Genomic DNA, 16,739 nt, shown 5'->3' with positions numbered 1-16,739 from the left:
ATTTATAAATTTATGATCAGCAGCGAAAATTAAAATTCATTTCTGATAAGATAGCCTAATTGATACATGCATGCTTCCATTGAATAATTTTGTTTAGTCAGGCAAGCTTTATGGAAAGCTATTACTTGTCAACCCTTTAGATTTGATACTGTTTTCTTGAATAGAGTAAGTGATAAAAGATCACGGACAGGACAATCTGTCTTCCGTTATGATTCTACGCGCTATTTTAATTGATCAAATTACCATGTATATGATCACATATTACAGTTACAAATTGACTTATACATAATTTAAAAAAAAGAAACTATACGTATTTTGATCAAGTCTTTCAATATGTCGGCGTTTATTTTCGGTTTTGTCTCATAAGAAATCCGTCAGACCAATCGCATAAGTCTAAAGTTGCGTGTAATGTAATTTGTTGTTGTTGATGTTGTTTTCAGTTCCTTTTCCTGTGGCTTCTCTAACGCACATGTAAATGAATAAATATTTAATTTTGTTTTAAATAGTTAAATAAAAACACAGAAAAGTTTAATCCCTGAATAGTCCATTTTCACAGATTTATACCGCGTGTTACATAGTATAGCTGCCTTTGCTTCATTGCGTTGCGCCGTGTCGCATTGTGTTTTTTCATGTTTTGACGCCGTAACAGAGAACAGTAGATCAAAGGCACCGACTTAAACGCGGTGGCTGGTCTTTTTTTTTATCGGGATACTCCTGAGCTGTACTGTTTGAATAAATTAAGAACCAGTAGAACAATATTAAGAGCAGAGAGAATAGTAACTTATCAATTAATACATTCTGCTAATCAGCTTCTTATTCAGTGTTGATGGCGTTGTTTACGTCGATACTGATGGATAATAGCGCAACTGACGTCATTCTTCCGTATTCATTTTTTAAAAAATTCATATTATTCACATGTAACAACCAACACTATTTTTAACACGTGAATAAATAATCAAATGATGAGCCTTTATGTAAAATATAAAAGTGGTTGTCGCATGTGAAAGTGTCTAATTTTAACAAAAACTATTCAAATAACAGTATATAAGTAAGGCATTTGAACAAACATTCCATGTTTAGCGCACATGAGTGACGTCATAGTGAAAAATGACGTCATTTTAACACCTGTAGGATTTAGCTTATATCATACTTAGTAGAATACATAACATCAAAAACCCAGACAAAGACCTTAAAAATATCGTAAATTTTGCGGCTAAATACTGCCAATACCGTATCTTGTTTTTTTCCCCTCTGTTTTGCTATAGTCTGTCCCATGATATTTTTGCCGCATATTTTCTTAAATTATTCAATATTTATAAATACCTCTTGGTTCAGACGATGTTCATTCAATAGTATGAAAAAATCCCAAGATTTCCCCTTTGAAACGCCCCCTCTAGCTTGTCGGGTATCAGTACACGGCTAAAAATAAAAAGTCTACGAGGTTTTTCCATTGCCAAGGAGATGAAGACGCCCGGATGATAGCGTTGAAAAATTGCGCGAGGGGTCCCGAGTATTTCCGAATGGAGAAAAGATGTCAACATTCCCCATTATTAATCTCCGTAGGAAATCTGTTTTCGTTCCTGTGAATTTTTACGAGGGAAAAATGATAATGTGTGAATGAAGTTATCTTGGGAATTTCCCTTCCATCGATTTTAATTGCACTTCAGTCACAGGTATGTGTATTTTTATTAAAAATCGTTCAAATATGCAGCAAAATATCTTGGGACAGACTATAAAAGTCCAACTTTGTTTGAGTCTAATTCCATCAATTAGTAAAAATATCGAATGGTTTGTCAATAATTATTCATTTCATGAATATTTTTAGTGTTTTGAACAAATTTTACTCATGACATTGAACTTTATAACAATCCGAATTTGAGAACTCAAACCCTGAGTAAACAACGTCCCTACGACTACATCCCGAGTTCGAATCGATTGGGAGCTGTAACTTACTGAATTGATTTTATTTAGATATTTATTTTTTATCCCCAGACTACAATTTTCCCGCTTTTTTGACATATGTACAATTTATTCAAATCATTATATCTTTCAGAATAAAAAAAATACTGTTAATTCGAGTGACTTTTTCCGTGAATGTTATTCCACCTTAACGAAGGACCCAAAGGAAGAGGATCCTCGGGATCTGTCGACACCGGTATCAATGGACGATTATTCAAGATGGCTGATGTTTGTGCAAGAAACGTGGTAAGTAGTTTATGCATCAAACTTTCTTGTGGTATTTCCAGTGCAACAGCATGGAATCAAGGGCACGCCTGGTCACTCCAATGAGGCGCCCCCATACGAGTCCATCCTCAACATTTACTGCGTTGATGCGAAGATGTACCCGTGAAAGAGTGCCTACGCAAAAGGGGAGTCGTATGGTTTTTCAACTCACCACACTCCTCTCATTTTGGAGGTGTATGGGAACGCCTCGTTGTTGTCAAATGTTGTTGGATTGAAACATATACTTGTGGTCAGAATAAAATGATTCTAAAGTAGAAAACGAAAAACCAACCAACACAATGAGACGCGCAACCTCAAAAAGTAAGGTAATTCAGATGATTACATCACCGAGCACTATCATCTATGTTGCATCATCTTAAAAATTTAAACAAATTCAATCAAGCCGTTAGAATTTGCATGCATGGTCATTTTTTGTAACCCGGTTTTTTTCTATAAATAACGATTGAGATATCCAGTAGTAATGACTTTGTTTGGAGTTTGTCCACCTATTGTCAGGATTTTATCGCATCTATTTGTCACGAAATTCTTATATGTTTCACCTTTTAACCGTTGTTTCAACTGATTTTAAACCACATGATTCTTCTTTCTAGGGCACATGATCTTACGTCAACACTGAACAAGACATTCACAATATACTGGATATTTTAATATATCTTGTTTCGGGGCAAAACTGCACTTTTAGCATTCTCGCTTTTGAAAAAAGTCTCTCAAACATGATGGAAAGAAAAATCCCAGGGGTTGAGAATTGTTTCGTTGCAGGATCAGTAGGAGAGGGTCTTAATCTATTGTCATGTTTGTTTACAAAAAAAGAATTTGACATTGATGTGATGGGGAGTTTACTTGAGACTGTGGCCATTGAAAGACAACATGATGGAAATGTCAATGTTTTAAAGCTAGAGAGTTCCAAGTTACATCCAGGTTATGCATTATTAAGAATTTTAGGTAGCGACACGAGTACAAATGATGACCGGTATTTGTCCCCACAGAAAATTAGAAACAGAGATAAAAGTTGTATACGTGATGCTGATTTCGGGGGTTTATTGTCCAGCTTTGGAGGAATCCCATGTTTACTACACGGTCCAGCATTTACGTTTGATATATCACGTAGAAATTATCAAGAATCCGCAGTTGGATATGCTACATCTTTAGACCTTGTTCTCGGCATTCGTTGTGATGAATGGCCTTCTGTGGCTGACGAATGGATTGAAAGAAAACGTTCAGGTTGGCCCTCTGGAACTATGATAGCCGAAGCTGTAAAAATGGGTTGTGACCTAGTACCTATTGGACCAGCTGGAAATAGCATGGAAGATGAAGAGTGGAGAATATCATTAGTAAGAGCCGAGAGACATCTTGTTCACACACTGAATTCAGCGCAGCTAAAAACACTTGTTCTTTTAAAGATCATTTTCAAATATGGAGTATTTGGAGAAATATTTCACAAAAGAATTAGCAGTTATGTAGCTAAAACTGCATTTTTTTTTACTTCCGAGGAGAATAATGGTGACCAGTGGGAAGACAGGCATTGCATACACTATCTTTCGTTATGCTTACGACAATTGCTTTATTTTGTAGCTAATCTATTTTGTCCAAACTATTTCATACGAGATTGCAATGTTTTACGCCAAAAACTGAACGATCTGGAAAAACAAAACTTTATTGACACTCTTGACAATTTCATTACAAAAGATAATTTTAAGGAAAAGATACTAAGCTTACTTAAAACTTCAGGGCCTCCAACTACATTTGTTGGTTGGCTTTCGTACGTGAACTTCTTCAAAAATGTTCAGTTTTTGAGATTCTTGAAAAGTGGTGTCGACAGAGAAATACAAGAAAACTTAGGAAGAGATCTTCTTATGTTTTTATCTTCACCTACAGCGAAAAATTTTAGAAGTTCGATTGACGAATTGTTGTTTCTTCTGAGGTCGTTCCGGAAATCTTCTCTGACTTCAAATGATAATACGGATAACATTGCTTTTCAAGATTTTTTTATCAGGTGTTTAACGTGTGCTCAACTTCGATTAGTAAATGCTGCTATCTTTCGCAACGAATTGACAGAGAATGAACGTTTCGATATTCTTCATAGGCTCTTGTCAAATGCTAATTTAAAAACTGAAACTCTCTGTGCCGCTGATATAACACAAATTGCACATGTCTTTTTCACAAACGCTCTTTATAAAAACGCTTTACATCTAATTATTCCAATGCTTGAAGAATTTAAAAAAGTGCAAGATATTGGACTAAAAGGCATTCGTTTATCTTTAAAACAGTTTTATTATACTTTCTTTAACTGGAACGATCTGCCTTTAGTATCACTACGGAGACCAGTTTGTGATATCTCTTTTTTCAGTCTAGAGGAATCCATTCTGACTGAACATCTAAGGCTAGAGATAGTTTTAGCGGAGCTGGGGTATGGAATGGCTGTTTGGTCTGGTCAGAGCAAAAGTTTCGCATGTCATTACCATGTAAATGTCCACTCACTTGTGTATGCATATTACATGAAATACAAATGTTGTCTATACATGGGAAGAAACGTCGACTCCTTTAGGGCTCTGCAAGAACTAGAGGATCAGGTGTTAGAAAACACGGAGCATGAATACTTTAATCTAAACCTCTTAGGATGCAGTGTATATGAGAGCGGAAACTTTGAGAAAGCAAGAAGATATTCGCACTCGCTTACAGGAAACGTGATAATCGTATTAGCGTTTACTACCATGTTGGCATCCTACTCCGACGATGTCTTAAATACAATTATAAGACGGATATTGGTACAAACTAAAACACGTTCACAGAAACAACAACAGTATCAATATGTGATGTATCGCTGATATTTAGGGCGAGGTGATGATTGTGATGTTTACAGTTGAATTGTCATCAGCTGATGTTTTCATAAATAAATGTTAGATTTACATTAGAATTATCTTTTGGTAAGATTCCTTATTTATAATCACAGATGTCATCAAAGTTCCATTGACAAAGCCATAGCTCTTCTTATGTTTCATAGCATACGGTTACCCATTGACGTGTATCGTGCGAACTATAGAACATAGGGTGATCCAATGAATTAATGTATATTTTACGCTCAACCGCTATTTTTAATTAAGCATTGAGTAATCACTAGCTTTTATTGAATTGTTGATAGATGGATCATGAGAGGCCCCCTATAATTTGTGTAAACCGACTTGCAAGAGAGATGTCTATAATTTGTTCTTTTACCCAGAACTATGCGAGTACAATTTAAACGTACATGTACTTCTTGGCAAAGTATCGTCATATTAAGAATTGTTTTTGATTTTTAGAAAACACATTTACCAGTATTGCAGGAAGGAAAATATAGTATTCATAGAGACAAATGCTGATTTTTTCAGCATATGGAATAAAAATGCATTTTTTGCAAATTCATGACTGCATTCTAAACAATTTGGCTTACTGCTTTCCAGTACTAGCAGTACTTTGATTTTTAAATGAAATTGTTTTATGTTTGGTTTTGGGGTTGAAGACATTTTTTCTAGCTCTATTTCCGGCTGTGTCATTAGCAGATGATTTGGGATTACCCAAGTCTTGTTAATGGGAAACCTACGTGGTATAAAACTAATGAGAATTGTGCTGATTTAGGAACAATTGTGGTGATTTAAAAGCCTGTGCTTAAAAACTTATTGTTTTCATATATCATCATTTATTTCAATAAAGTTTCGAGTAAAACTGTTGCTTGTTAGTTACTGATCATCTATTGTATACAAGGAAAAAGTCGCCCCCGTTTTACCCCCCCTTTCACCCTTGTAGCCAGCGGGCGAGTTAAAGACTTGGCGAATTCCAATGTCTCCTATTATCTTTCTTTATACACAACTGTGTCTTGGCGAATTCAAGACGGATCGAAACTGTTTGCAAGTGTGGTAGAGCGAAAACTACACGGGGTGAAAATAACCTTGTATATTGTATATCTATCACACACTAGCGATGGACTCCTCTTTCACGGTCGCTAAAGCTATCCCGGGGGTCATCGGAGTGGCGCGAACGAAAGAATTGAGTGTCTTCTGCTTCCGTTTACGTTTGGCACTTTTCTTGAAATGAGCACTTTTCTCTGTTATTTGTGTTTCCCTTCTTTTCAGCACAGACAGATGGTCCGGAAAATGTAACTCCCTCAGTCTTCGTTTCCGTACCTGCATCATATGCCCTTCCTTCATGACACGGGCTAGCTTTGGCTGTACCAGTCTCTGTCGCGTCAAATCCATTTTTGGAAACATAATTCTCTGCAATTCATCACCAATATATCGATTCGTTTTCTCTATACACGTTGAACATGCACTCGACCCAAGAATCTCGCAAAACTCGTTCCCGCTCTCGCACTTGATGGGATTTGTTAGAGACGGGAAGGAACTGATCTGAAGCATACTGGGATCGCGTTGCAGGTCTTGCATCATGACCCGGAATGGGTTGGACTCCCGCGTCTCTGGGCGAGGCATGCCGTAGCCAGGGTGGGACTTGGGGGCCGGGGCTTTGAAGAAGTGCTGAATGATCGCCCGCGAGAACTTGCCGAGACTGTTGTCTCCCAGGCGAGCGTTGACAATGTAATCTCTTTCTCTCTTCTGCTCAAGGTTGAAGTTGGGATCATCGGAATGTCTAACTAGCGGCCTCGCTCGGAATTCCATTTCCCGGCTCGCAATGTTTTCACGTTTAACGGAATACAAAGTGCTAAAATGAAAAAAAAATCTTAATATTAAAAAAATGCAGAATAAACAAAATTAAGTGAACAAAAACTGCAGCATACGAATTAAAAAACCCATATACATTTAATTCAGTTTATACGTACATGTAAAACCTATTCAAAAACATGACAACAACAAAGAATACCATACAGAAAGAGTGATCTTAATGTGAAATTACTTTATCAACTGTTTTATTTCCAGTGTTCAATTATTTATCATTATGATATCATAAGTACACATACACGGTAATTTAATGTTACTGTAAGTAGCGTTCGAACGTATAGGGAAACATATAAACAGATAAAAAGTGTACGTACATGTATCTACGTGCAAACATAATACGGATTTTTAATATAAGAGATAATTCTGATGCCTCAAAGACAAATTAGAAATGCGGAAAGCAAAAGTTTTATTTTTTTTTATTTCCCTGTTTGTTTTAAAAATCATATAATAAAAAAAATTCGAAACCAATCACAATAAAGTGTGTATGCATAATGGTGGTTGAGAAGCATTCCGAGGACATTTTCTCTCCTCTCGTTGAATTTAAATAAATACACAAAATATTAATTTCTATATGTACAAATGTATTAATGCATTTTGTTTAATATGGTTTATAGACATTATATATATATACCAAATGGGTCCCTATCGACATACTTGTGTAGAACACCTCATCAAGATCCCTAACCTTGCCGACCTATTACTGATTTGTCTTATGGCTACTCTTTATGTCCATGTGTGCCGATCTCCCCTTATTTACTTTTTGATTTGAATAAAATGTACATTTCAATGAATAATAATATGATTTATATTCATGCGAGTATATTCTTTTTTTTCCCGCACAATCTTCATTTACATAGATAAAATTAAACTGGTCCCTCTGTTGTTTGTCTGGTTCATTCTTTTTAAAGAGGTGTGGTGTTGTGATGTAACAATAATTGCTAAATATCATCGCTTAAAATTTATTTAAAATTGAAACGTTGCTTAAATCAAAATGAAGCTACAGCATTGTATTCCATTTTTTTTGTGACGGGTTGATCTAAAAAATTGATCAATTATTATGAAAAAATGTGATTTTCGGTATCAATGAAATTGTAACTGAACATTGAAAAAATGATTCATATCTGAAAATAAAACAACGAGAATACCTCTTATCCAGAAGGTTAGACTTTGTGGACCGCTTCTCCGCGGCGACGGACGCCGCATCTCTGGGTTCCCAGAGGGGTTCCGAAGAGAAAACGGAAGTCTTCTTTCCTTGATGCAGACTGTTGCTGGTCTCCTCGCGGAGTAATTTGACGGCGTCTTTCCCGGTGAACAGCGGCAGAGAGACAGCGGAGGACCGGCGCCGCCGATTTTTTAGGTACTGCTCCAAATTCTGATTGGTGGGGAAAAAATTGTATGATATTGCGAGATAGATTAACCAAAAATTCAAAGATAATGCTCAATTTTTATATATAATTATTAGACACATATGCGTACAATTCATACATGCTATGCTGATATAAGTTAAAAAAATAAATTTTCATATTGTTTAAAAAATGATAGTTATTATATCGATTTCAGCAGTACTTGTTGACAAGTACGTGTATTTTCGTTAAAATTTGTAAACGAATCTACTTGTAAGCAAAGTTAATTATATTTTAACTATAGAACAGATAATATTGAAATCTTTAGCAAAATCTCGCATGGAGGCAAGAACGTTAATATTCAGTGCATTTTGGAAACAAAGAACAACAGCGTAATATTATAACTGGCGGTAAAAAGAAAAAGGTTGAAGAAAATAGTCTAACACTAACATTTTTTCATTCCAAACTAAAGTAAAATAATAGGTAAATTGAGTAAATTACGTAATTATTACCGTGGAACTCATAATGTTAAGATATCCTCATATTGTTTTTATGTCCGTTTTCAACATTGAACTCTCGTCTCAGAACAAGTTCTATATGCGACAAACATAGGACAAGAGATTAGTGAAAACGGTCTTCTGAGGGATTATGAGAATATACCGGATTTACTCTAATCCGCTTAGCGCTAGCCACCCTCATTTACACACTTCTGTTTTTTAAGGTATTTGTGTAGATGTTAGGGATTATTTAGTTTATGATTATCGATTTTAAAACACGACGGTAATTAGTAAGATTTCGTTTTTAGCAAAGACACTGAATATTGATTTAAAGGCATTTAAAAAACATGCAGAGAGAGAGAGAGAGAGAGAGAGAGAGAGAGAGAGAGAGAGAGAGAGAGAATTCTTAATGCAGGTCCCTCCAAAACTCTTTCATGCACTGTGCCATGTAAAATTCTTAAAATATTTTGTATCCTAACCCAGCAACCTCAGACTAAACATGAGGCTGTTAGAGACATTATTTTTTCGACAGAGATTTGTGTCAGGAAAAGGGGATTTTTAAAGTTGAAAATTCAGCGTACAGTTCCAGAGAGGTTCCATCGTCAGATAGTATTATTAAAGTGCAATGTACATAGGAACGCGTGTTTAATTGTTTAATTTATAACAGCAGTTTTAAAAACTAAAAACGGCATGCACATTATAACTTATTCTAAGATTTTACAATTAAATAGTCTGCGAGTTGTTAGGACGTTTAAACTTTTTCATGGCAGTTTCATGACATTACTTTATTAAATATAAATGGATTTGTACAGAATTTGATCATTTGCTGAAATTTAAGAAAATCTTTCTTTAAAAAAAATAGATTAAAAAATTATTTTACAGATGACTTATATAAAATAAGCCAAATTATTTACAAATAAAATCCAACTTTGCAAAAACTTAAAAATAGTCATAGAGCCCATTGGAAAGGGGGATGGGGGGTTGCCCCTAGCATAGAAATTCTTTGATTTTACTTTACTTACTCGAAAAAATATAAACAGTATAAATATAAACTATGAGTGTACATGTATACTAATAAAGCTGTAAAAAAAAATTAATCATTTTCATAAACATATTGTTTTGTAAACATATAGTCGGACCACATCTCACATTTCATTAACGATGTAACTAATTTATCATTTCTTGTTTACCTTTTAAATATGAGATATTGTTAACTTTTTATCAGATTATATTTTTACAAAAAGATAATTTGCTATATGTAACGCACATAATTAGTAGAATTAAATAGAATTAAATCTATTATTGTGAACATAACTTTGTATTTAAATAAAAGCATTAACATACCGGGAATCTTCATTTCCTTGCCCCACCCCCATCCCCCGCACCACTGATTATATACAGTACTCGCTCGCCCTTCCCGCCCCCAGTCCAATTAATGACTCCTCCTGTATCATCTCATTGGACCAGTGTATTTTCGTGCAGTTTTATGTAGAAATCAAGCTAGATTAAGGCAGTATATACGTCCCTGGATTAAGGCAGTAGTTTTATCAAAGTAAAGGTAATACAACCAGGAAGATTAAAAGTAAGGATAGGCATCTTCACTTCCGTCTTAATTGGTGTTTATGGCATGTGCATGACAGCACGTATAAATTAATGACTGGATTGATAAACGTTAAAAATGAATGAAATATCAACATTCAGAACCGAGTTCCATACGGAAGGGGGAAATAATGGGACTAAGGTAGATCCGGATACATTGCTTCGAGAACTAAACGACAGAACCGCACTCCGGTTCCTTCCCGTAATAATCTACATGAGTCTGTTGATGCTGGTCGGGATATTCGGGAATCTGATGGTTTTGATTGTGTATCTCAGGAAGAGGTTAAAATGCTCCTCGGATTACTTCATCCTAAATCTAGCGTTTCTGGATCTGTTGACGTGCTTGATCGGCGTTCCCGTAGAAATCGTGGATCTTCGGGACCCATACATGTTCTACGCTCCGGCGGCGTGTAAACTCCTGAGAACGGTGGAGTCCTTCTCCAACATGGGATCCACACTTACTCTCATGGCTATTGCAATGGATAGATACAAACGCATTTGTAAGTTAGGGGAGAGATTTTCAAATCAGAAAGCCAAACGGCTTTGCATTGGCGCCATTTTGATCGGCGCTCTAACGTGCTGGCCGGCAGGTGTTGTGTTTGGAAAGAAAACGGTGGACGTCGGAATTCCGGGCGCAAATACTGCTGACTGTTCTACTGCAGATGAAATGAGAAACACGATATACCCACTGCTGTACTATGGACTTGTCATGTTGTATTTCATTATCTGTGTGATATTTGTTTTGTTTGTGTATGTGAGAATATCAATTTTCATTCGACGGGGAAAATCGAACCAAAAGAAGACGACAAAACCAACAGCGCAGCATGCGCCATCCTTGAATCTCCACTCAAGTAATGATGGCCATACAGCCCTGTCTAGTGTATCAGGAGAGGAGGATGTAAATAACCGACAAGTCATTGAGAAAAAGGCCGTTGACATTTCACAAGGCGGAAGATTGGTTAACACCATCAAGGTCACAAGAACCACAACTATTTTTGTTGCCGTAACTGCTGCGTTTATTCTAAGTTATCTCCCGTTCCTTGTTGTCATGGTAACGAGAAACATTAAGAAAAACTTTGAGGACATCTTATCACCTTCGGCCGAGGTTTTTTACAAGTTTTGTTTAAAGTCCTACTTCATTAACAATGCTATTAATCCCGTCATATACAGCTTTCTGAACAGAAACTTCAGAGCAGACGTGATCAATATTTTCAAATGCCGCCATTGAAATATACACAAACAAAACGGAATAAATTATGTTTGCATTTTTAAAGATTATTTTACTAAAATGTGAATAAAATGTCAATGTTAAACTGTTGTGTCTGTAATTGTCTTCACTATTATGGATTCTTCTTGGTTTATATGTCGACCTGTATGTCGGTCACCTATAAGATCGGAATAATTCAAAGTATTAAAAAGGTAAACTTTGAATTTTTTTCTAAATGAAAAAGCTTAGTGTTAGATTATATATCTCCTATCTTTTACATGTATACTGTATCTATTGAGAGAGAGAGAGAGAGAGAGAGAGAGAGAGAGAGAGAGAGAGAGAGAGAGAGAAAATTGAAAAAGAATTTAGGTAGCAAATAAAATACAAATATTGAACCCTTACTTCCGGTGTAAAAGTTACTAGGACCACAACAATATTTGTAGCTATAACTATCGCCTTTATATTCAGTTTTCTTCCCTTTTTGTTGGTTATGATATTATTAAGCACCATTGAAGACATAGAGAAAGGCATGTCAGAACCAATGATGGTTTTTACCGAATTTTGTGCAAGAGCAGATTTTTGGAATAATGCGATTAACCCTTTAATCTATAGCGCTTTGAATAGAAAATTCCGACATGATGTTAACCAACTGTTTTCAACAGACCAATGTATTAGATGATTAAATATGTAGGTTCTTCAGATACCGTCTAATGTTTACCAAGTAAAGGAATTGTAGATTACTAAATCAACTTTTACAACATGGAAACGTCAGGATCTATGTTTAACATGCCAGCTTTTTGGATTTATGAATTCCTTAAATTGTATCTTGTTAATTATTTCTTTCTTTTTGGGGTAGAATTTTATCTTTATGTTTTATGTAGTAATCCTTGTACATGTATATATGCCGAACCGGAAGTAGCACTTTAAGATTATGTAGCTGTGTGCTACAACTCTAAGAGGATATCAAAATATGACATGGCGTCTTAAGATAACTAATATCAAGACTTACTGTTTTCTACATATGCATCATATATGCATCATATGTGCTTTAAGTAAAAAACACCTAACAGATGCAATAAAAAGTCAACATTTCACGAAGTGAAAGTTAAATGTGTTTTGGTATATCTAAATTCGTAAGTGTTTGAACCTCCTACCCCTATCACAAATCTGCAAGCATATCTGTTAAGGACAGAGAATGTGTTGTTAATATATTCGGAAAAAAAAAAATAATGTGCAAGTCAATAAATTCTAGATTACGAAATACGATCGAATACGTCATGTACAATTTTACCGCTGCCACTTACATCCTATAAATGTCTTAAAGCATAACCGAAAAACGGTATTGACTACCCCGCGTAGTTATACAAAACATGTGGTACATGAAATATTTTTTAAAAAAATGTTGTATTGAAGTGCAGAAATTGGAAATAATATAAATATAGGTAAAAAGGAATGAATCTTTGACGGGTTTTATTGGATTTGACCACGCCCCGACCAAAATTGGCACCTCACAATACTCAAAAAATGATTCTTTATTCCCTAAATAAGTGACACTATGATAATCCAAAATACCTGTCTTTCCGATTTTATATATCTACATGTTAATTGGTATTACAAATGTGAATCTGCGTCTTTTATCACCAAAGATTTAAAGTAAATGCTATAATAGTTATAAAAAAATGCACCAACTCCAGTTACAATGTAGTTTTTAGTATAAGACAGCTGATTTGTACACTTTTTATTAAAAGGAAAATCGGTGGTAATATTATCAATAAACGAACAAATAAAAAAAAAAACCAAGCTACAGTTACCGTTGTATTAATTTGTTTTCCACTCGTTGTTTGAAATGATACTTATACAAATAGTAGTTTTGATGGATCTTTAGAAAATGTAATATTGCTCATGAAATATTTAAATTGATGGAGACAGGACTTGTATCTAAACATTGGTATCTATTTTTCTTATTCTTAAAAATACACACAGTAAAATAGTTTTGAAATTTTTAGATATAAAAAAGTTAAATCAACGAACTGATAATACTGAAAAACGCTAATTTAGCCTGGTGCTAAAGGAAATTTACTTTGTGCAAACTAAGTTAGAAAGAATCGATTTGATTTTTCTATATTTCAGCTTCTGTTTAGGCACTACATTTCCTTATCACTGCGTGGCGGCCCCTGCGATGATGTACGTAAGCCCCGCACCTTAGATTCACAATAGCCCGTGGAACCCTGAAACTGGTTCCCTAACAAGTTTGAATGATGTTAGTATAATTATGCTCATATGGGGCGGTTATTTGATGAAACCGGAAGTAAAAGTCTAACGACATTAAAACGCTTAGCTATGACACTTCTTTAGTAACTCTAGAACACGTTTTATTTAAATTTAAATTTAAAGTGTGACGGAAGGAAATACCACGTGTTCTGCAACATAATTGATAAATCATGTCAACATACACGAACATTATGTGAACATGCAGGAAAAGTTTATGTTCACCTGCAAGAAAATCACATGATCAGGCATACTGTCTTTTATGACATTCTAATTAAGATATGGATGATCTGATTAGCGCTAGAATCTTTATTGTGAACTATTGTTTTACAAATGATAAAACAACAGGGTACAAATCCCCATGTATTTTATCTTAAAAGGGACATGGTCACGATTTTGTTCAATTATTTTTTTTGATTTCAATGTCTACAACGCTTCAGTAAGTCATTTTTGATAGGCAATCAAAATTTGAGTGTCATTTGTTGAGTTATAAGCGAGTTACAGAGCTTACACTTCTTCGCTATGTAAACAAAGGGTTCGTCTACATGTTGAATGTTGAAGTGAAATTTCCAGTTTTAGACCTCAAATAAATAGAACTGTTTATTTATGTAGAGTAGGAGCTTTGTTTAAATGACGAAGAATTGTGAGCCCTGGGTCTTGCTTAAAACTCATAGACTGGCACCCAAATTTCATTTGATCATTAGAAATGCATCCCTAAATAATAAAAGCAGAAAAATAAAATTTGACCAAAATCATGACCATGCCCCTTTAATGTTTTTTTTTTAAAGAACATCTTGTCAGGATAATTCATATAATTATTGCACACTGCATAGTGTTTTTGTTTCAGTTTTAAATATGACTCATATTGGAATTACCTAATTCCTTTATCCAACTATTTGATATACACTAACAATACAATAACTACAAATAATGACATAAAATATTTAGCATTTTATCTGACATGAATTCTTTTTTTCTATAATGAATGTCACATACGGCTGTTTATATACTCGTACGCATGTAAAAAAAAATAAAACAAAATATTTATATTTATTACATACTTAGTAATAAATACAGGTTTTTTGCACATGTGATACAGATGACATCACAAAATCCGTATCGGCCTCCGGGGCTGATACAGGTTATCAGCCCTCCAGGGCTAATACGGATCCGTATCACACCCCTTGCGGAACTCCTCTGCCTTTTTTCGCTTTGGCATTTTTGCATGTTTACAGACGAAAAATAAAACATTTTCAGTTACAGTCGACATTTGTAAGTGCAGTTGAAAACTTCAAATGCTAGCAAATGTTTTAAAGCAGTCAACTTTTAAAACCTGAAGAAATTCCTTTCTGTAGCTTCATGTTTGTTAAAACAAGAAGAACTCATATTTTTATTTAATACATGTACTTTTAATTATTCTTTAAATTCAATTTGTTCAAGTTGATGCCTTTTTACATAATTTATTACTAATTATGTAATAAATATAATAATAAATACCCTTTTTCCATATCACAACCTGTATCAGCCCTCGACCAATATCATCCCTCGGGCCTTCGGCCCTCGGGCTGATATTGGAGTCTTGGGCTGATACAGGATGTGATATGGAAAAGGGTATGTATTATTCTCTATATAATTATTTTTTCAATGAATAAGATATGAATTTTTATATTATGAAAACAATAAAATAAATACATATAATCATAATCTACTAGGACTATTAAAAACATATTTAAGATACCGTTGTTTATAATATAATTCACTATAATGCGTAGTGATATAAAGCTTTTCTAGCCGACAAGAACGTCTGGAAAAGAATTGCAAACGACATTGTTTTGAGAAATATATTAGAATCTTCAGGAACAGCGAAATTCTTATATTGATTAGGATGATCCTTACAAATAGGTAATTCAATTCTACATTCATTCGACATACAGTGTATAAACAAAATGTTTAAAGAGGAAAAAAAATTAGTTCTTCCACTTAAACCATTCATGCACATAAGCTTGCACACACGTTTCAGAGAATCAAAGGGAAGGATTAGTCATAGAGTAGTCTGGTCTATTTAATATAATAAGGCAAACGTGTGTATAGTTCCTTTACTCCTTCAGCATCGTTCAAAGTGTTTTAATATGGTATGGTAACACGTAAGTCTAAAGAAATATTTGAATTCATTCGAGCAAAAAAGGTTAAACGTAAAGAACTCAACTTCAACAAGTTTTTACTTAACAAACTTTAACCATACTTGTATAGGCAGCAATTACGAAAAAGGGTTTAGAAATATCAATACATTTTATTCGAAGAAAATGAACAAATGTGTATTAAAGATATCAACATACATAATATGCATGCTTTGCATACTAGCTTCCAGATTCTATTGTCGTTAAGGACACCAATGATTTCATCTAATTTAATGAACAGAAATGTTAAGTGGTGAATTTTTTTAAACACGAAACAAGGATAAATTAGAAGGGAAATTGACGCTGATAGCTTACTGAATAACAGAGATAAATTTGATAACAGAGAGAGAGAGAGAGAGAGAGAGAGAGAGAGAGAGAGAGAGAGAGTCAGACAGACAGACACACAGACAGACAGACAGACCGCGACTAAGGAAATGCTATTTAAAAGTGAGTTCACGTATATACATAGTAATAGTCGGACGAGTTGAATACATTGATATAAAGAAATACTTGTATAAAAAAGGAATGTTGCACTGGTGCAACTTTTCAAATAAAATGGGAAGTGGTCCAAGTTTAAACATTACATTGTGTCAAACAAATTGCAGTACGAGCTTTCAATAAACTCATTACGTGCACAGACACTCGAAACATACTCAAGCCTTCGGTGTACATAGAGAAGCTGTATATTTGAAAGCTCG

The 16,739-nt window shown here is 34.6% G+C and overlaps 2 protein-coding genes across 2 annotated transcripts; one reads left to right on the top strand and one right to left on the bottom strand.

The window, feature by feature from the left end:
- Positions 1–6,011: 6,011 nt before the first annotated feature.
- Positions 6,012–8,923, bottom strand: LOC105326022 (uncharacterized). Its single transcript, XM_011425854.4, has 3 exons — positions 8,806–8,923; positions 8,096–8,322; positions 6,012–6,933 (listed from the first exon to the last, which is right to left on the bottom strand). The coding sequence occupies exons 1-3, from the start codon at positions 8,815–8,817 to the stop codon at positions 6,186–6,188; spliced, it is 987 nt and encodes a 328-aa protein (XP_011424156.3). The 5' UTR covers positions 8,818–8,923; the 3' UTR covers positions 6,012–6,185.
- Positions 8,924–9,998: 1,075 nt separating this feature from the next.
- LOC105326021 (orexin receptor type 2) lies at positions 9,999–11,961 on the top strand. The gene has a single exon (XM_011425853.4). It carries the CDS (start codon positions 10,469–10,471, stop codon positions 11,615–11,617), a length of 1,149 nt encoding a protein of 382 aa, XP_011424155.3. The 5' UTR covers positions 9,999–10,468; the 3' UTR covers positions 11,618–11,961.
- The last annotated feature ends 4,778 nt before the right edge of the window (positions 11,962–16,739 follow it).

This window comes from Magallana gigas, chromosome 9, assembly GCF_963853765.1.
Source record: "Magallana gigas chromosome 9, xbMagGiga1.1, whole genome shotgun sequence".
NCBI classification, from domain to species: Eukaryota; Metazoa; Mollusca; class Bivalvia; order Ostreida; family Ostreidae; genus Magallana; species Magallana gigas.
This window is presented reverse-complemented; position numbering and strand designations above follow the sequence as displayed.

Excerpts from the sequence above, each read along its gene's own strand:
- LOC105326022 (XM_011425854.4), bottom strand. Across the intron at positions 6,934-8,095 it reads TCTAACCTTCTGGATAAGAG|CACTTTGTATTCCGTTAAAC; the intron begins GTATTCTCGTTG and ends TTTTCATTTTAG.
- LOC105326021 (XM_011425853.4), top strand. The coding sequence starts at position 10,469 with ATGAATGAAATATCAACATTCAGAACCGAGTTCCATACGGAAGGGGGA.